The sequence below is a fragment of the Pagrus major genome, chromosome 8, assembly GCF_040436345.1.
Source record: "Pagrus major chromosome 8, Pma_NU_1.0".
Taxonomy (NCBI): domain Eukaryota; kingdom Metazoa; phylum Chordata; class Actinopteri; order Spariformes; family Sparidae; genus Pagrus; species Pagrus major.
In genome coordinates, this window is record NC_133222.1 from 10943883 (window position 1) to 10964497 (window position 20615).

The 20615-nt window shown below is 41.7% G+C and overlaps 2 protein-coding genes across 2 annotated transcripts in view; one reads left to right on the forward strand and one right to left on the reverse strand.

Moving 5' to 3' along the window:
- Nucleotides 1-11692, reverse strand: part of tln2b (talin 2b) — a 95005-nt gene extending 83313 nt beyond the window's left edge. The window contains exon 1 of the mRNA XM_073472491.1: nt 11623-11692. The gene's annotated coding sequence lies outside the window, so the exon portion shown is untranslated. The remainder of the gene's footprint in view (nt 1-11622) is intronic.
- Nucleotides 11693-14886: 3194 nt separating this feature from the next.
- On the forward strand, nt 14887-16230 carry c2cd4a (C2 calcium dependent domain containing 4A). The gene has a single exon (XM_073471287.1). It carries the CDS (start codon nt 14887-14889, stop codon nt 16228-16230), a length of 1344 nt encoding a protein of 447 aa, XP_073327388.1.
- Nucleotides 16231-20615: the final 4385 nt, after the last annotated feature.

The window sequence follows — 20615 nt, forward strand, 5'->3', positions numbered from 1 at the left end:
CCTTTCAGAGCACAGCCTCCTCCACCGTCTCTTTGTCCCTACTCCCAGTGGGGAATTTATAAAGCTTCACAGTGCCTCGCTCCATGAGATTCCTGTAATTTATGACAGCCTTTTCCCAGGCCCAGAGAAATCAAATCAAACTGTAAATATAGTGCATGTTTCCCAGTATGAGCTCTTCACATCCGTCGGCCGTATATCACAAATAAACGCCAGAGATCCTGACAGTCATTAAATAACAGCATCAATAATCCCACATGTGGCAGCGCTACATTTGATTTTGGATTATGAAAAGGGCAGAAAGCATGGATAATGAATGAGACGCGGCAGAAACAAATCAGAGGAAATGAGGAATTACCAGAGGCAGCAAGCTGCACGTCAGCCACTTAATGCTGTCTTTAAAAGGGAGGATCGCCAGCCGTGGTCATTAGTACTAGAATGACCCTTAACCTCAGGCTGGCACACACACCTGGCGATGTTATACGACTCCTTCCAAGCCAGACGGGGGCGAGAGGGTGTCATCTTGTGGGTGATATAGCCTCGCAGGGGTAGCATGTCCACTGCGGGTGGGCAGCTACCCTCCATTGGCTGCGGGCTCATCAATTTCCTGTCTGAGGAGAAACTAAAGACTCAACGGAGAGAGAAGCAAACAGCTGCCATATAGTGGACTGAACAGATGGTGATGGTGGCAAGAAATTAACACCGTATCATTTTAAATTTACACACATCATCTCTATTTGGGCAAAAAACAGATTCAACACTTTTCTAATATTAGATTACAAAAAAAGCACTTCTCAGACTGTGCCATGTATTGTTGCTTGCTGTTTGATTTTTTTTTTTTCATTACATATTCTTTTAGAAATATTTGGAACAACACACTGCATGCACCCCTAGCAATTTGCTCACATCCATCAGTCTGAGAAGATGTTTTGATACTTTCTTGATAAAAGTGAATACTGCAGCAGCCCTCTAGTAATGACAATGATGAGTGTGTGCAGTAGCTGAGACATGGTCAGTCTAACTCAGTGATGGAGATTTGTCATGAATGTGTGTACGAACGTAAAGACAGACAACATCCACAGAATGATGCCGCATTTCCTGTCCTAAAACACATACAAAATATTCTATGCTTTCATATATTCCCCATATAGCATTTACAGACTGAACAGAAGATGAAAAGAGAGTTTGTGTGTCCATTGTCGGCTCGCGTGTGTGACAGAAGGAGAGAGAAGACGCTTTGATCCATGTGTGCTGGGCCTGCGAGTCATCCTCAAATGCCATGGAATTAGGCACTATGTGACTGCACAAGTGTCCTCAGTAATCCAAAATCAACATCACCCTCTTCACCTATGCCAACTGCATTGACAGAAATATGACGCATACTTCAGTACTTCATGGAGATGTTAACAAATCTACCGAGGTGCCAGCAGCACTCTATGGAGCCAAATTGGGGCCAAAAGGTTTGTTTATTTGGAAAAGACATTGCGATCCGTGGATACTACGCTGCTTTCACAGTGTTATCTAGAAATGAGAAACGTCATTTCTTAAAGCATATTTTACTGCTCCTATATATCAATTGTTGCCAAAGGCAATCTAAAACAGCTTGCTAAGCGGAGGTTTTTCACTACCAATCACGTGAATACGGTGTATAGAAAGTGTTGAGTCAAACTTATCAAAGTACTCATATTTCCTGAAGGCAACCTAATTGAGGAAGGCCCTGAGCCTTCCGATGGTGCCTTCCGATGCCCATATTGGTGCCAAATTTAACAGTCACATATCATGATTAACCTTAAATTTGCTTAAAAATATCCCTTTTTTCACTCGGACCAGATTATTCCTTATAATTTTATTCCTTATAGTTTTAACATCAGCTGTATTGGTAGCACACAGGGCTGTTTTATTGTTACAGAACTCCCGTCTGTTCGTACAGAAAAGCTCATAAGGGGTTTTGAATCAAAGCTCCTCAGCTGTCACTTTGTTTAAGTACCCACTGCTTTAACCAATTAATACTGCACACAGTTATTAACAGTCCAGATATGATGCTTTCAAGAAATGAAAAGGAGCAATTCTTACAGCTTGAGAGCTGGGGAAGCTGTCTCTGACAACATGCAAGCAAATGAATAGAGTAAGCATATAATGGTTGCCCTATTTAGGACATTTTTCAACATAATGTCTCATCTTACATAAAGCACTGTCCATTCATTTTTATGCTGTACTGAACAAGCAAGGCATCAACGAAACAATGGCCGCCTGTTTTGATGTCTTTGACGACATGAGTCAGAGCTGTGGATTAAATTTGACAATGCTTCTATAAATAACATAATTATTCTACTGAATGGCTTTTTTTTTTTTTAATCGTACTGCACATGTTTGCAAGCAGGTTGAGCCAGTGTCACGACAGAATAGCCACAGGGAAGAAATTAGAGAGCATAATGGAGGGGAAACAATCAAACAGACAATGTACACATGATATGGTAGTTTTGTTGCCTGTGTTGACAGCTCCTGTAGCCTGGAGTCGCTCTCTTTCTTCCCCTGTACAGGCCAGATGATGTTATGATTCATATGTTAAAGAGATGAATGAATGCTAGTTTGTCCTTTTTTCTGTTCTGTGTAATTATACACAAAAAATCTCACAAGATGCAGAAGGCATACCAAGGAAGCAAAGGTATCAATCCACAGGTTCTCTGCATGATAATCTCATCCAGCGTTAGATGTCATGCAATGTCACTGACAGGCCACGATGTATGGGCATAAAGATGTAGAGATGAGGGGTGGTATTAGAATCTGCTTCAGGAGGATGTTGATTTGTCCCTCACTTCAGTGGCTGCTGACATGGTAACAGGAAATTGAACACAAACTCAAGTCAGCTCGTAGGTTCTGATTTGCCAGACAATTCATGTTCCGGAGAAAGTCAGCATTAATATTCCCCTCTCGCTCAGCCCGGAGAACAACAGCGTACCGACAAACAAGGTTACAGTATGAAACATCAGGACTTTGTATAATCAATGTCCGACTTGAATTAAAATTTCCTCCTCTGCTAATGATTTTGTGCCATCAGGCCGGGTGACCTTAGTCCCAGAGAGACCATTTAGAATTTATGTCGCACTCGCCCCAAAGGATCAGCATAACAACTAAGGTTGATTTAATGCATTAAGAGAGCAGATGAATCCTAGAGTTTTAAAGTTAACAGATGTTAGATGCTGTACTTTTGATCCCAAGTAATTAGTCACTAGAGTATCATGTAAAACTTTCTCATACTACTTTGTTTCAATACCTGACTTTAAAGGTCCAGTGTGCACGTTTTAGCAGAATTGTGATGAGGCTGCAGATTACAACCAACAAAATACCCCTCATCTCAGCCCCCCACAGTGTCCGCGTTTGGTTTGTCCGTTCTGGGCCTGCTGCCATGGACATATAATGAGAAGTTGATACAGCAGCAGAAGGCCTGTTCGTTACTCTGAAAGTTTCTCAGTGGCGTATGAAGCCAAAAAACTTTGACTTCATGTGTATAAAATTCTGCATCTACCCCATAGCTTTCGCACTGTGGGGCCTATAGAACGTGCACACTGGAGATTCTGCTTCTAGCTAACTTCCAGTGTAGCCCCCTGGAAACATGATTGGAGTTAAAATGGTTTAATCGTGCAGCTCTTCTAGACTATCCAAATGTTATCAGACCGAATGGATCGATAATTAATTTCACTGAGGTTGTGACACTTCAAAAATATGATCTACCTTTTTACAGCCGATTCTTTCACAATATAAGCTCATGGGAAAAATCTTTTTGGGCACATGCGCATCACAAGTCATTGTAATTACACGGTTTGGCCACTATGTCCAATTGACTTAAAAGCCTGCCGCTGCTCTTCCTGGGGGCTTGCCCACTGCCTCTGCAGATACAAAAGACTCATTTTAAGGGAACAAACACACAACAGTTCTTATTTCAAGGTGATTATTATACACTAATGAAAACATAATTAAGAATATTACCAGCCAATAGATCCCCCTAAATCCTACACACTGGACTTTATATAAATATAATTTTGTTCTATAAAAACCCTTTTCACTTTACAAAAGAAGCCAAAGTTCTCATACCAATATAAAATGCTGTGCAAAAACACAATTAGCCTTAACAAACAGTCGCATCACAAAACGACATTCACTGCCAGCTTTCAGTAGCTAACAGTCTTTTTTGTCAATTATTTTTTTCCTATGACTAAGCTGTCAGTAAAGTTGCCAATTAGTATTTCCGGTTTTGCGTTTCCTGCTACATTTCTGACCAATGTGAGTCAAATCTAATACTGGAATAAATGTGGCTCTTTAGTGGCAACATGCTCTGCTAGGGACACCAGCTAGGTGGTAACTCTGTCGCCAAAAACAATTGTCTGCTGCTACAACAGACTTATTATAAACAAACACTTTCACGTTCACGTTCTCATTTATTTATAGCCGGAAAATGACAAGAATCCTTAATAAGCACTAGATTGTGAGATATCCCTCTGCATGACTGCATTGATTAATTAGAGATTTTAATCATGTGGCAGCCTATAGCTTTGTGCACAACAGCACAGTATATCTTGGCTGCACTGGCTCTTCCAGGGACAGCTTCCCCATCCAAGTTCAAAATGAACACCGTCAGAAAGGTCTTTATGAAGAGCACCAATCATGTCATTGACTCCTGAGTCAACTTTATCATTCCATCTCCAAAAACAGGGCGACGAATGTAATCCTATATATCGCCTTCCACTGAGGGTAACCAGAGCGTCCCTCTGCCCTTAACACAAGGTCACTGCACTGCTGATGAGCAGAATACACAAGGCTAAAGTAACACAATCACTTATACAGTACAGCTTCCAGTTGCTAAAAGCTCTTTCGCCAGGCCAATATGAAATCATTTCGACAAGAGTGTGTCAGAGCGGTCCACAGCTCTTCTTTGAGACTCAAGGTGCTGACACTACACAGCCGTGAGCTGAGAGACACACAGAGTGAGAGAGAGAGATCTCGCTCGGTCAGCAACCATGGCAGCCTGCAGAGGATCAGAGCAGAGGATAGCGGTAATTTCAGTGCTGCTCTTCAGACAGGAGAGTCCTTTCCCCTGGGCAGTCACAAAAACAGCCTGACAGCTGCTGTACACACAAAGGACCTGATGGCCCTCAATTAACCTTGATGTGAGACTACTGCCTTGTCAATCCTCCCTTAAACAAGATCAGCGGTGCCGTTCAGCTGCAATATCATTTTGTTTACCTCATCTGTCTGTTATTCCATCTCGCCTCTGTCCCGGTGCTGCTAGCCTTTGCTCCCTCTGTCCGAAAATTGGACAAGCCTCTCAACCTCTGGATGTCTCCCATCACGTGCAATTTACAGGCTGGGATAACTTCACATGGTGCTCCTTGATTTTTATCAATATGTGTCATGGGTGTAAAAAAAAAACTCATTGTCTCATCAAGAGATTAATGTCTGAAATGTACTATGTTGCAGGACCCCTACCACTCAGCTGTATTTGGCTGTGATGTATCATTGATGCAGATCGATGGCAAGTGGCTCGATCTCGAGGATCTCTGCCCCACTGTCATTGACCTCTGGCTCCTGTGGCGCTCCTCGGAGACCCCCTGCCAGTGAAAAACACTCCCAGCATGCTGATGAAACCCATCAGAGCCTTTGAGAGTGCGCCTCTAATGTGCTTTCTTTGAGAAGCTGGCCAAAAAAAACACAAAATAATAACAACATAGTCTAATGAAGCTCTGAACATATACAGCGTACTGTACATACATACAGGAGTAATAACGTTTCTTTGATTATGCCGCAAAACACATTCATTTAGAAGACACAAGAACACTTAAAGCACAATCTTGTTTTGAGTGCAACTTCAAATACACTTCTCAACAAAGAGATGGTTCCTGGCAGTTAGATGCTCCGAGCACTCATACCTACAATAGAGTGAAAGGAAGCTGGGCATGTTACAACGAGGTGACTATCGGCTGGGCACAAGCAGCCATTATACCTCAACAAAGACTACCAGGTGATAAACTGTCCTCTTAAAGCCCAAAGCAGCAGTTAGCATCGTGAGAACAGAAAGGAAAATACTGTCTTTAACATAATAATGTACATCCGCTCCTTTAGTACTTTCCAAATTCTTAATTTTATTCACTCATACATAGAAACAGACATGTTGGAGACAAAAGAGTTTTCGTTCCACCACTCTCCCCTTTTTAGAGGAGGCTATACATCACATGATGTTTAGCACATGTATCACATGATCTGTACCACTGATAATCAGTTCGCCTCAGCCAGAGTGGGTCATGTTCCTGATCATTCCTCTGTAACACCAGAACGGAGCGGTTCCACTTTAAAACCACGCAGACTCTGTGTGTATCTGCAGCAGTAACACCTTTCCCAGCTAAATTAAGAAGCATTAATTGCACACCTATTCATTGACTCTTCAGTACAATTGAATGCTGATAAAGTGCAATCTGCACAAAAGCTATTTTAAACCTAAGCACAAATGCTCACTCACTGCTAAATTAAACTTCAACAAAATAATAGACCTATCTCAAAAGAGATTACGTGAAGAAGTATTAATTGAATTAAGCACAATTGACAAAATGCACGTAAATTTACTAACATGGACATATAAAAGCAGCCAGGCAGCCAAAAGGTAAGTCGACAGCTATTTACTTAAGCTGACAGCTGGTGCTCAGGGAACCCTCACATCTTTTATTTTATGCCGCTAACCCAATTTTGGGACCATGCGTGCACGACTGAGAGTCAGACCTGTCGTCCGCCGCTTCAAACTGACATCGCATTTGACCCGCTGATGAGAAGTGCCACGGGCTGTGCCACTGCCTTCTGACCTGAAACACACCACGGCGGCATCTACTGACCTACTTCTTGAGTCTGCTTACACATCACTAGCACAGCCCCGTCGGTTTAGACCACATGGACAGTAAATACTTGGTAAGTACTCTATGAGCCTCCAGTGCCAGCTTTGTGAGGATCGTGTTAAATGTATAGTGCCACTTTTTGTTTCATGCTTACGTTTAATAAATGACGCTGCATACATCAGATGACCTGATCACAAATGGAAAGAAGAAATAACAATTAACTGCTTTCTACCTTCAGGAAAACAAAAAAAAACATTTATGTTGTTGTAGATATAAAATAAACCCGTTGTAAAATAAAACTGTAATACATGAAACTGCTACACATCAAGAGGATCAACAATTGAGTGACCTGTGGATATACTGGCATTGAATGCATTGACATAATAATGGCTGACAATCATTAATCAAGCGTGCAGTAAATTTCATCATGATCTTTAATTACAAGTGAGATCAACCTTCATCTGAATCTGAAAGCACATTGGGAATGTGGTCAAGTGTTCGCTAATGGGAAAAAAAGGCCCATCTGCATTAAAGCTCTCACATATTGACTGCCTGCCACATTCATCTGTTGGGAAAAATACCGGAAATTATGAATTCAGATTGACGTAGTAGAATGGCAGCGAGCTTATACATCCGACTCTCGTTCTATAGAAACAGATCTGGACGCGAGCCAGGCCCTAAAGAGGCTGTGATCACAGCGACGGCAGAGAGAAAATGCATAGCAGAGAGCGATCTGTTTCCACTGCTAGACATGAAACACAAAGGCTGGGTCACAGCGACAGCATGGGGTGTGTTTTAGTTTCCACCTCCTACACACTCATGCATTAAATATGGTTCAACAATCACACTCTCGGGTGACTCTCAATACCCTTACTTCCCAGCCTCTCGACCGAACATTTCCTAGGGAATTCCAACCAGGAACGTATTCTTGATGACGGAGCAACTGCAACAGCTGAGAGGAAAATCACTTTCTAATGAGCAGCGCAGAAATACAGTCGAGCCACTGTCCTTAACAAATCGTTCTCACACTTAGTGGATTTAAATACATGGGAATGTGTGGCCTCGTTGGTGTTATGTATGGAATGCTAACTGAAAGCACTGTACATTTCATAAGACCATGTTTGAGACCTGCGATTCCCAGTAAATTAAGTGTTAAGTTGAAAGCATGAAGTAAAGTTGTTGTAGCGGAGACACCCTTAATAGCTGCCCATAATACAGAATCACTGTGGTAATGGCCTCTTCAATAGCTGGCAATCAGTGGGAAAAGGCACCATTTAAATAGTGCTTGGTTTTAATTACCGCTGCGAAGCCAAATTGCAGTATTTAATATTTTAAAAGCTTCGACAGGGGGGGAAATGTAGAATCTTGACTATATCTACTCATTTGTGCTACTTTTTTGTGTTTCTAGTTGAAAATATTTCAGATTTCTTTAGCCACAAGCTTACGAACGGACACACATTGCCTTTCTAACCTTGGGTCTTGTGAATAGCATCTAGTGTTTTGTTTGATGGAACACTGAGCCTCTATCAGATGCCGCTGGCAGACGCATGCTGCATATGAGCTTGTGACACTGGTGTTGCTGTGATCTAATTATAACTGTGTAGTGGGAAAGAGTACAGTACTTATTGTAGATTCTCCAATGGAGTATGTCTCCACCTCTGTATTTAAGATCAGCCAGCAAACAGCTCATATTGTGAGTCAATAGATGCACTGCTGAAATTTACATAGCTCCGGTAATTGCACAAAATGACATACCTGAATGCAAAATGTTATTTGCTCTTACTGCTGCAAACATTGTGTCCTTCCATTGACACAAAAACAATCACATATATGCACACACAATGAGCAAATCTGTTATGGCTAGTCTCAACGTAAATACATTAATCCTACAGACAATCCTGCTCAATTCCATTTTAAGGAAAGGGTCTTTGCAATTCATAAAGCCTTTCCAGCACTATGTAATCTGGAGATTATTCTCTATTGGCACATTTTGACAATCTGCCATTCAACAAAGCTTTTTTCTAGACAATAGAAGTGATGCACATTTGATTTAATCATGTACCCCCTTAAAAAATATGTTACCATATATTCCAGATATGGATCAAATATATCTAAAAATCCCAAAAATGTGTAATTCGACATTCTTATCATTATGGATCATTGATAAGGTACTCAAGATGTAAGTCAGAACATGTAAGCATGAAGGCCAGCTGTCATTATTTCTTATAGCAGAAACAGTTCATGGCTGTAGTATTTCTGTTGAGGTAAAGCAAGTCGCTGAGACTTCTATCCTATCACGCATGAAGCAGACGTCAGCGCCAAAGCAAAACTGGTGATGCTTGACACCTCCAACTGTCAAAATCCAACCCGTTTAGTCTGGAGACACCTTATATACACTTTAGGGACTGCACACTTTTCAAAAAGACAGAAAATAGCAAAGCAAGAAGCAGCCATCTAGCATTTAATTGGCACTTTACACACATGAAGGTAAGACTGAGGAATTCTGTGTAGAAATTAAGGCTAAAGTAAAGAAGTCCGATATCGATATATTGTCCAATGTTGCTTATTGTGACAAAGATATGTGATGGAGGCAGGATATTTTACAGTTAGCAATAAACTTTGTGGCCTAAATAATATTAGTGCCTGAAACAGCAAACTTAAAGATCGCATATTATAGAAACTGAGCCTTCCATGTGTGGTAATATCAGCCATAATATTCACCTACTGATATATCGGTCAGGCTCTGCTTAGGGCTGCACAATTAATCGCAATATAATCCAAAACGCAATATTGCTAAATGCAATATGCAAATCACAAATGACCTTATGATTGGTTAGCTACCACGTCGACCATCAGTTAGGAAAGAGCTCCACACACTCGTCCAAATATTGTCACTACTGGCTCCAAAACCTTAAGGCACCAAAACTGCACTCCACAAACTAGCGGGTTACGTCACGATAGGCTGTAGGGCTGCACAATTAATTAACAATATAATTGAGATCATGATATGGTCTAGTGCAATATCCATATCGCAAGACGTTTCAGTTTTTTTTGACAAAACAGGATTATAAAGAAGTACTGAGATGTTCTCCAGATGTGAGAAAACATCTCTGTTTGATACAGACCCCAACAAATGTCACATCACCATGATTTTAATAGCCTCGATAGAGAAAATGAAAACTGTGATGCAAAAATGATCGCCCTCACTCAAAACCTGGCAAAATAATTGAATTGCAATAGGATTTTTTTTCACCATATCGTGCAGCTCTAGTAGAAATGATGAAACGAGGAGCCCATATTCCTACGGTATGGCTGGTGGATGCTTTTATCCTTGTGCCTTACAGTACCACCAGGGAGTATTTTTAGTATGGGTGCTCCCATTAGGAATCAAATCCCTAGCACCCTCAGTGGTGCCTTCCTGTATAAAGCCATCCCGAATCACAGCTGTCTGCATCATGCTGATACAGCTCGACTTTTTGAGTGCCATCACTCGGGTAAAACATGTCACTCCTCAACACTGGCTTGGAACCCCTCTCACGGCATGAGTATCCTTGAATTGACCCTTAATATACAAGATGCCTCTCGTGGAAAATGCTCAGCTGCTCTACGCTGAGGAAGGGTGGGGTGACATTTTTCAAACAGTTGCTTCATCAGTAAATGAGAACATGAAGAGAACAGACCATGGAAAAAGCAGGTTTACTGTGCGGTCAGATCACCTCACACTCACTGTGCTCTCCGAACAGTTAATGCCCTGTACCTGTGTGAAACCACCACATGGTCACAGCTCATAAAATGCCTCTTTGCAAGTGCAGCACATACATCTGTGTGAGGCAGCAGGGGCGGCCTAGCAGGTTAAGGAGACATGTCCTTCAGTGGACACCCTGCCCGCCCCTCCCTGCTGGTGGAGAAAGCAACACATCCAGGTGAGCATGACCTCTGCAGGTGTCAGGTAAAAAAAAAAAAAAAAGGAGGAATTCTTCTACTGGGATTCATGAAATAGCAGATTTTTATCACTGAGGCAGAGCAGGATTACTGAGCTCAACAAACTTGACCAAACTGACCATTATAGAGTATCTCTCTCTCTCTGTAAAATCATCAGTGGGCACATCCATGCATGCGCACTACAGCCTCACATCGTAAATGTGGCTCTGATGTTGAGCCGATCCAGATAACATTCAGGTCAAGTCCAAGTTACAGTACAGAGCAGCAGGGATGCTGGAGCTGAGCAGCATTAGTTGCCTATTTAGCCCACTTCTAAGCACCAAATTCGAGCAACCCCGATTGTTCAACATGCAGCAAGATCGCCAAACAAGTAGGTCAATGAAAAACGTTCATCTCGTTACCTCTGATACTGTCAATGTCAAAAAGCTGGCAGTCACATATTAGGCGAAGAAATTAGATTTGACAGGCTTGTAACAGCGCGCCACATGAGGCAAATCGACAGATGTTAAATCCCAAAAAAGAGGAGAGGAGCAGGGGAGATGGAGAAGTGGAGCACATCGCACCGATCATGTGAAAAAAAAAAAAAAAAAAAAAAAAGGGTCGACCCGCAGGCTGTTAATGTGAAATGTTTTCAGCGCTTCTGCTGAGCCAACATCGAGCGGTCCGCCTCCGTGTAGTGAGAGCCCCGTTTGGGAGGAACAAGCACCTTCAAGCACGGCGCCAGGGTTTTTAAAACACAAGCAGCTTATTTCAAAAAGAAAAGAAAAAGAAAAGAAAGAAAAGAAAGATGAAGGCGAGATCCTACCTGATGTCTGTCACTCGTTAATGCATGCGACCCGGCTTGGATGTAGGCTAGGCGACACACACCGCAAGCGGGTCAGCTCAGCCTGCCTGCCTGCCTGCCTGCCTGCCTCCTCCACGGCATCAAGCCCCTCCTCGTTTATCGTACAGTGGAGAGAGGGATGAGGGAGAGAAAAAAAAAAAAACGACCGCATATCTATGCGCCGAAAAGAGGAAGCGGCGTCACACACTCACCCGTGATTTTCTGATCGTCATGCATGTAAGCCACATCGAGGATTGGACGGCTCAAGAGCAGATTCAAGAGATAATCCTGCGAGATAAAAAAAAATAAAATAAAATAAAAAATACACCCGACAATCGCGTAAAGATGAGCGCACGAAAAGACTCCGATGACTCTTATTTTGAAAGTGCTTTGAATGTGTGCAGTCAAGTACACCTGCCGAAAGCGTGTCAGCAGGGCGACCATCAGTGGAGGGACAGGCAGTGTGGCTGTGCTTTATTATCCCACGATGGCACATGGGAGATGATGTTTAAATAGATAAGTGGGATCCTGTCTACAGGGAGACACCATGCAGTACATGTCAAACTAATGGCTTCCCAGACAAGAACATGTTTATTTTAGGGATTTTCTGAAAGAATGCATGGCTGTTGGAGAGGGGATTTAGCCCAGCTGACTTATGGATTCATACACTCTGTACTCCAGTTCAGCACCTGAGGAGATAATCTTCCAGTTTTGCAACTATTTTCTTTATTAATTGGAGTATATTTAATGTTTCAGTGAGACTAACATCTCCCTCTCAGTTCATCATCTTAGTGGGTGTGCTGTTGTTTGTTTTTACCTGAGCATGTACTGCCCCCTAATGGAGATGTTCAAACATCCATGCAACTGAGATACTTGAGGGTTTGAATTGAAGTGTTATGTATCAACTACATATTTAAAGGGGCAACATGTAGTTTTAGAGAAGAAATTTAAACTCAGAATTAAAAAAATTTAAAGTTAATAGTAATGAGGTAATAAAACAAACTAAGAAATGTTTATTTTTTTCCATAACTGAATAAACAAGCTGTTCTCAGAGGAAAATAAGGTCCCCAGAACACTGTTCGAAGCTAGAAACGTGGCAGGGTCCGCCACATATAAACAAAGTAAAACAGTAAGACTTAAGGTCAGATTGTTTATTTAGTTTGTTTAGGTATAAAAAAAAAAAAAAATCAGATCTTTCTCTTCAGATTAAAATTTCTTCCCCAAAACTACACAGTGCTCCTTTAATCATCATAGGAGGATTGATCATCTGCCTCTCTGGTCTGTGAGGATATTAGAGCTAGATTCATACTTCCCTTCTTCTAAATCCCAGAAAGTGCTGAGCTACTTCCTAAAACCTATTATTGATAGCAACCAGACGACAGAGAACTTCTCCTCCTGCCAATTACTATGCATGTTGTATTACATTAGGTGAAACTGCAAAGCCACAGAGCAGACTCACACCAAGACCCACAGTATGAGTACTGTGTGTCTGATCATGTGCATGTTGTGATCAAAGTCACCTCAAAGTCACCTCAGTTCATTATATCCTTGACTTGGTTTTGAGAGGTACAAAATCTTCACGAGGTACGCTTGAACTGCTTGAACATTTTGGTCAACATTTCTGAGAAGTAGCCCCATTTAGGACACTTTTCCTGGTATTTTGTTAGCAGTGACATCATGCTGTTCTTCAGTGCCTGGTTACACACGGTAACCAAGTCACTCCACTTGAACTTTGGCCAGGGCAGAGCAGAGTGGAGCATGTTAACAGAAGGTCTTACTGCTTTTCAGTGGAGAGCGGAGAAAAGCCAAGGGACAAAAACTAAAGTGACTGAAGGGATGTGCTTGATGTTTTAGCATTTTATTGTAAATATGCAAAGACAAGCAGCTTTTTTCAGTTCAACTACTTAAGTGTGTCAAAAAGTTATTTGTTTGTCTGTTTATTGGGGAGGATGATATACAGTGACTGCCAAGTTACAGCAGATTGAGTGCAGACGAGCCACAAATCCAGCTTTCTGTCGTGCATCATCATCATCATCATTTTGGTGATCGTTCATACTACAGCTGCTTCGTGTCCCACCACAAGAGGGTAGCACTGACATGGCAATGTTTCAATAAAGGTTACAGACCTAAGGCGCAATGCTCAGTGTGGTCGTATATAAATCAATGCTCTCATTGTCCTTTTTAACACGGATGTTGACCTTTCAGGAACCGTATCTCTGATAAAGAGACATTGTGGTCTGCCCTGCCTTCAGCGGCCCTTCAGCAAGGGTGACGTGTTGGTTCATGAATAGATACACTATACTCACTATACTCCATATACTATACAAATATTATATCCAGCTGAATGATTGGGACATGTGTGGTGATATAAATTCTATGTAGAAAGTGAAGTGATGATGTGGCATTAAAATGTGTCCAGAGTTTAAATATTTCTTTTAAAAGTGAGTTTGATAGAGCAATGAAGTACTGGGATAAACTAATACAGACCAGTTCAACCAATAGGACTTGCCATATTTATTTAAATACCACAAGGACTAAGTTGTAACTTTCAATAAAACACATTTTAGGCAGATGCCTGATTGACCTGTAGCTCTCAGCAAAAGCTAGGTCAGCTGTATTCCTTGAACTCGTGCCTCTAAAAGGTACACGTAAAATTGTCCAGAATCATTATCTTATCAGATCACCTTGTTTATGTTCACACAAGAAGGTCACACACACCATCTAATTTAAATAAATGGAAAAACAAACATGTGAATGTGAACATGTGAAAGCCTGCCATTTGTTTGTGAACACTTGTTCTGCACTTGTAGTAAGCTTATCTTGCTAAAACAGCACAGTGGCTACAACAGTGGGCACCGAGATCTGTTGTGGTTTGGATATTTCCATGGGAACCGGTGGCCAAGGCGGGAGGGAGGATCCTGTTGGAGCAGCGCAGGGGGCGTGTGTTAGATTCACTGATTTCCTGCTTCATTTAAACTGTCTTGGTCTCTCAAACAGCCACAGATGTGCAGGTCTTGACAAGAGAGAACCTCCGTCTGCTCCCTCTGAACCTCAGTCCATTCTGTTCAGGACAGCCTTGTGGATTATTCATATCTTCAGAATATAAGGTAAGAAAGTTAATGCTTGTAGATACTATAATACAATTTTCTTTTATAGACTTTTTGTGTGTTTGATTTTAAACACAATGCAGCATCTGAGATGTCCTTTTGTTTTTTTCAGAGCTTCCTAATTTCTACCAGAGGACCCATGTGGGTGGTGGAGAAGATCCGTGTGTCAGTGGAGAGATCTAACCTGCCTATCCCATCAGCAGAACTCAGCTTTAAAATCGGCGACATCATGTTTGGAGAAAAAGGTGACAAACTCAAAAGGATTTCTCTTTGTCCCAACGTCATCACCCCTGACAACATCCCTGAGTTCTGCATCCCGCCAACGATCCCATCCCTGCAGGAGATGAGGAATACGGAGCAGAGCCGAGCTGCTCGCATCAAGGTGTCTCTCTGTGAGAGGGCTGGCCCTGAGATAGAGATTGCACGCCATGAGCCCATCAACCCACACATTATCCAGGTGGAAAGTGTGGATGAGAACCCCTGCGATGGCTGCAGTGATGAAGAGACGACCAATGCAGATCCCCATAGCCAGGCCGCCTTGTCCCTTCCACACCTGGCCAAAGCTCAGACCTGCTACGGCTTTTGCACCTTACTGGAGAGCCCCCACACGAGGAGGAAGGAGTCGCTCTTCCACTCTGATCCTGGCTCCTCTCCCCTGCTGCTGCCCAAGAGTCGATCCAGCATGTGCTCCAAACTCTCCTCCTCCACCTCGCCCTCCTCTTCACCTTCCTCTTTCAGCCTTAACTCCCTGACCTCCAGGCTTTCCCCGAGAGGATACACCCTGAACTGGCAGACCACTCTGGACAGCGATACGACTTCCTCTACCGAATCCTCTCCTTTCAGCTCGCCGCTGCTGACCAGGTGCCCTGCCAAGTCTTCCCTGTTCAAAGCACTCAGCCATGAACTGCTGTTGTCAAGGAACATGAGGAAGGCGATGGTGTCCAGGAACAATTCCCTGTCCACGGATGAAGGCAGCTCCACAGACAATAGCCCCAATGTCATGAGGAGGGCATCAGAGGGGTTAGTTGAAGGCCTGCCCAGTAGCTACAGCCTGGCACCGCCAACCATCTTCCCTATGGACTTGACTCTGCACAGAGAGAGGGTAATGAAGGAGAGAATGGTACCCATAGGGAAAGACGGCAGCCTGAGACTCTCAGCAGAGTACTGCTCGGATAACCAAAGACTACGGGTTCGACTGATCAGCGCTGAGGGCCTCTATCCTCTCTCTGTAGACCCAAAGATTATCAACTGCAGCGTTAGCCTCTCTCTGGTTCCCGGAAAAGTGCAGAAGCAGCGCAGCACAGTCATCAGAAAGAGCCGTAATCCAATCTTCAATGAGGATTTCTTCTTTGATAGTATCACAGAGGAAGACCTCAGCCAGCGGTCCCTTCGCTTCAAAGTGGTGAACAAAATGTCCACCCTGAAAAGAGATTATCTCCTGGGTGACTGTGATTTGCCTCTTTCTAGCATTGTGACATTATAAACCTAAGTACTTCCTTCACTGTTTATTTATGTATTTGAATATTTATTTGATTTTTTGTATTGTAAAATGAGATTTTGTTATGATTAAATTATGGGAAACACTGAGGTTGTCTGTCTTTAATACATTCCAAAAATAAAACTATGCCTTCAAGTTTCATTGTAACATCATATTTGTTGTGTCTGTGCAGAGGAACAGCCCACTCAATACTCTCAATATTTTCAGATGCCTAGAATAAGTTTACTTTCAGAAAAAAAAAGCACCAACAAAAAGCATCCTCACCTCACAGCTGCTTAAAAACAAACACAAAAATGTCAATACAGTGATTTACAGCCTTTTATTTCCTTGGTGTGTTAACATGGATGCAGCATCGGCTGGCGTCAGACACCCACCTTCTCTAATTTCTCCTAAGCCTGTTGTTTTCCTCCTGACCTTTTCAATGATTAAAAATATCACTAGAAACCAGAAACCTTCGAGGGGAATTTTCACCGTTGAATATGCATAATTTTAATCGGTGCACAAAAGAAGCTCTATCTGCTCTTTTTCTGAAATTATACATCCCACTTAGTGTTAAATATCAGGAAGAATGAATAACAACAAAAGCTGTTAGTGAAACCTGCAAGCTGAAGAGCAGGTATTTTTCATCTGATTTTTAATAAAGGGAGGCAATGTTGTAGTTGACAATTATCAGTAAAACTAATACAGATTTCCAAATAAAGATGATTTCTTCCTTTACCTTGGTCATGCACTTGACCTTTCAAAATGATATTTTTTACTTACAAATGAAATAAATGAATGAAAAATGTAAATACCAGGCCAAATAAAGAAATGAATGATTGAACTTTGTAATTCTAGGATAAACTGCACATCTCAGCTTGTAATATAAAGTATGAACTCAACTCTTTTCAGAAACCACAGAACAAAACATCCTCTTTTCATGCCGAAGACAAAAAACAGCATTTCTCCATGCGATATAGATGCATGTTTACCCAACTAAACACATCGGCAGCTCCTAATGTAGACTTCAGACGAGTATATCCTGCTGCTTTCAGCAATAAAGATCAGGCTTAAAAGCACCGGCTGCCACTATAGCTCCTAGTTAAAGATTAATAGGTTTCTCAGGGCTGAGAAAAGCTCTGATAGGGGACTGACAACTGCTGGTTATACAGTGTATGACAAAACATACATACAGTAATGTGGAGACATGGGAAGCATCCACAAATGCATATAAATAGCTATTGCAGCTAAAGCGTTAATAATAATCTGCTGGGAGACTGGTTTTTAAAGCTCCACGGCTGTAATGACGCACGCTTTATAATGCAAATATTTTACTAGATCTAACCGTTTGGTTTGAGCCAATAAGAAAAGCCTCTGGACAAATATAGCTCATGATCCACTTTCAGTTTGAACTACAGATTCGGCATCGCCACAAAAACCTGCAATCCCTCCTCAATTGTCTTGATGGAAATAAGGGTTTTGTGTTGCCACAATACATGGCCTAACACGCAGGCTTTTGTGCTTCCGTGATACATAGGAGCACCTTGTTTGCGACAAAGAAGCCTATAAACATCCCACATAGACAAACTACATTTTTCAACAATATCTCTCTACGCAGAATGTCATTCCTGATCCTGTGGAGAGCCTGACGCTGTTGGCCACTTTTGTATCGAGTGTTGACTCAGCTGTGAAATACCCTGTAATAAATGAGAATTACCCGTGATTCCCCTTGCTGGTAAACCACTGATAGGATTCGGAGGGCTTTCCACCGATCTATCTCCATTCAAAAGAGCGGAAGCGTTGGTTTTATATAGCACAGTGGTTACAGCAGCATTAGGGCCTTGATCCAAGCTGGTGCCGCCCATACAAAAATGTCCTCTATCAATGGTAGCGAATAAAAGTATTAAGTAACAGCTTATTGACAATTCATAACAACTTTCAGGTCACATCAAACAGGCATTTTAACATTGTAGAAAAATAAAACATCCTGGAAACAGTACGTTTCCAATGATGATCTCAAGCTGTACAAGTTAAACGCACAATATGTAATTTCTGCCGCTAGGGGACATTATTGTACATATCGGAATTCGATAGTGTGGGGGCATCATGTTGTTGGGAGACTTTACTTGCTTCAGTTGGGTTGTTTAAGTTAATTATTGCTATTATATGGTTCAAGTGTTTCTGCTGCTAATGTTTTATCACAAGTTTGGAAATGTTGCACATCATATCTTTAATTTAAGTCTTCCTGCTCTTTCCATAAACTACAAACAAACTGCCTTTCTCTCCATAACAAATAGCTCCATGGTATGAATACCTATACATACATAAATACATCACCATGAGAAATATGACAGACACGCTGTAATACTTCCGTCATATGATTTTATATTTGCCTTTTGAACATAACACAAGAAAAACGTACTGCAATGCAAGTATGAGAGGCTGTTTGTACAGGATTTGCAGTGTTTTCTACTTAGTACTGAGCACTGATTGCTAGAAGTCATTTCATATTATCTGTAGGAAACATCTGCCTCCCTAAGAGCTGTGCATCATGAATCTAAACACATAACAGGGGAAGTGCACTGGCTTAATCTCAAGAGTCTGAAAAGAGTTGCCTGGTTACCCCTCATTCACCAGGATGCCTTTGCCCAGCTAATGCACATTTACAATTTCAAAGTAATGAGCTGGAACTGACAACAACTACATCCAGACATCGATAGGTATAGTATTGTATTTGCGGTCGAACCTATTGAGTGTTTCTTGAAATGGAAAGAAAATGTTTTCATACCAAGACATACAAACTATACCCTTCCCCCTGCCATATCTAACTCGACTGTTTTAGCTTCCTAAGTAAATGAGTCTGTTCAAACCAGTTTCCTTATCTTGTTTTTCTGTTTTACCAGGCTCTTATATTGTGCCAAAATATATAATATACACCTTAAAATGTCACTGGAAAGATGTTTGACCGATGACCGATGCTTTACTCCACCTTCTCATGTTTTCAGGATGAGAACGGCTTTGGAATTAGACTGACGAAGGCTAGTGGACGTCCATTGTAATGACCTATTCACCTTCCTCGGCAATCAGTTGTCATTGGCATGATGTTCTCAGGACAAAGCATTCTGACGTTTAACAGATACAATAGTCAAAGGGGTGACACAGATGAACAATGAGGGAGAATGCTTTTGACCTCTATAGTTAAGACATTATCTAAATGAGATACAAGAAAGACAAATTCTTTCAAAAACCAAAATTTTATGTTACACAACTTTCATCAAATAACCTGATTAAAGGGGGTTAAAATATTCCATGATGTCAGCGGTGACGCTGTCTGTTATTCAGTGCGGTGACATCACTGTTTATGGCCCACTGTTCAATTTGGTAAACACTTTGGTAAACACTGGCAATGTTCAGCTTTGCAGCACATCAGTGGAAGTAATGAGCAGGCTTTACGCTATATTTCAGCTGCGTCAGTAGTTTGTGTGAGGACACATCACGTAAGATGAAACCAGATCTGACAGACTGAAACAGACACACAGACACGCGCACACACACGCTGGCAATGCCTGACTCAAACTCACAGGAGTCTTCAGTATTTAACTGAGGTGGGACATGGTAAAAAAATGCCATTAAAATGAATTGTATTTGTTGATAAAATGTTCTTTTCAACAACATTGTCTGTTTTTCAGTTCAGTTCAATTAAAATCGTCATTTAAGCCTCGAAAATCATGGAAGTTCCCCTCATTTGCAATGATGTCGAGATCAACAAAAATATGCAGAGTTAAAGGATTCAAAGTGTCAATCTTGAGAATGTAGACCTGCAAGACTTGAAGCATAAGACAGTTGGTGGAGCGTCTTTGATAGGGTCCTATGGTCCAGTCCAGCATAGATGTTGTTTCGTTTGGTGAATGTCTAATAGGGAATTCATAGATGAAAACATTTAGGTGTTTAACATGTCTCTGAGCCAGAGAGGACCAACCATCTTTGTCATACAGAATACAGTGGTGAGTATCATAAGGATCATTAGGCTTTGCCTGAAAATGCCACATTTGTTTGTTGAGACGATTGGGGAAAAAAGCTACTTTATGGTTTGATTACTCTGAATATTTGATTTACTAAATATATCCCACTTTATTGATATTTCCAGCGTCGCTCTGACCATTCAGGTCATTAACTTTGCCTCTGTTTTGTCAGTTACACCATCTATTTAACAACGGCGCCAAATTAACTCGATGCAACCTCCTAACATATTGTTATCTGTATAGACATTCCCAATTTACGATAAATCCGAGAACAAATATGCTGTATCCGCACGTAGCAGACTCATCACTTAGCCTGTGCACCTGCCCTGCGTGACGCCACCCACTCAATCACCTCAGGCACTGCATGGA

Excerpts from the sequence above, each read along its gene's own strand:
- c2cd4a (XM_073471287.1), top strand. The coding sequence starts at position 14,887 with ATGTGGGTGGTGGAGAAGATCCGTGTGTCAGTGGAGAGATCTAACCTG.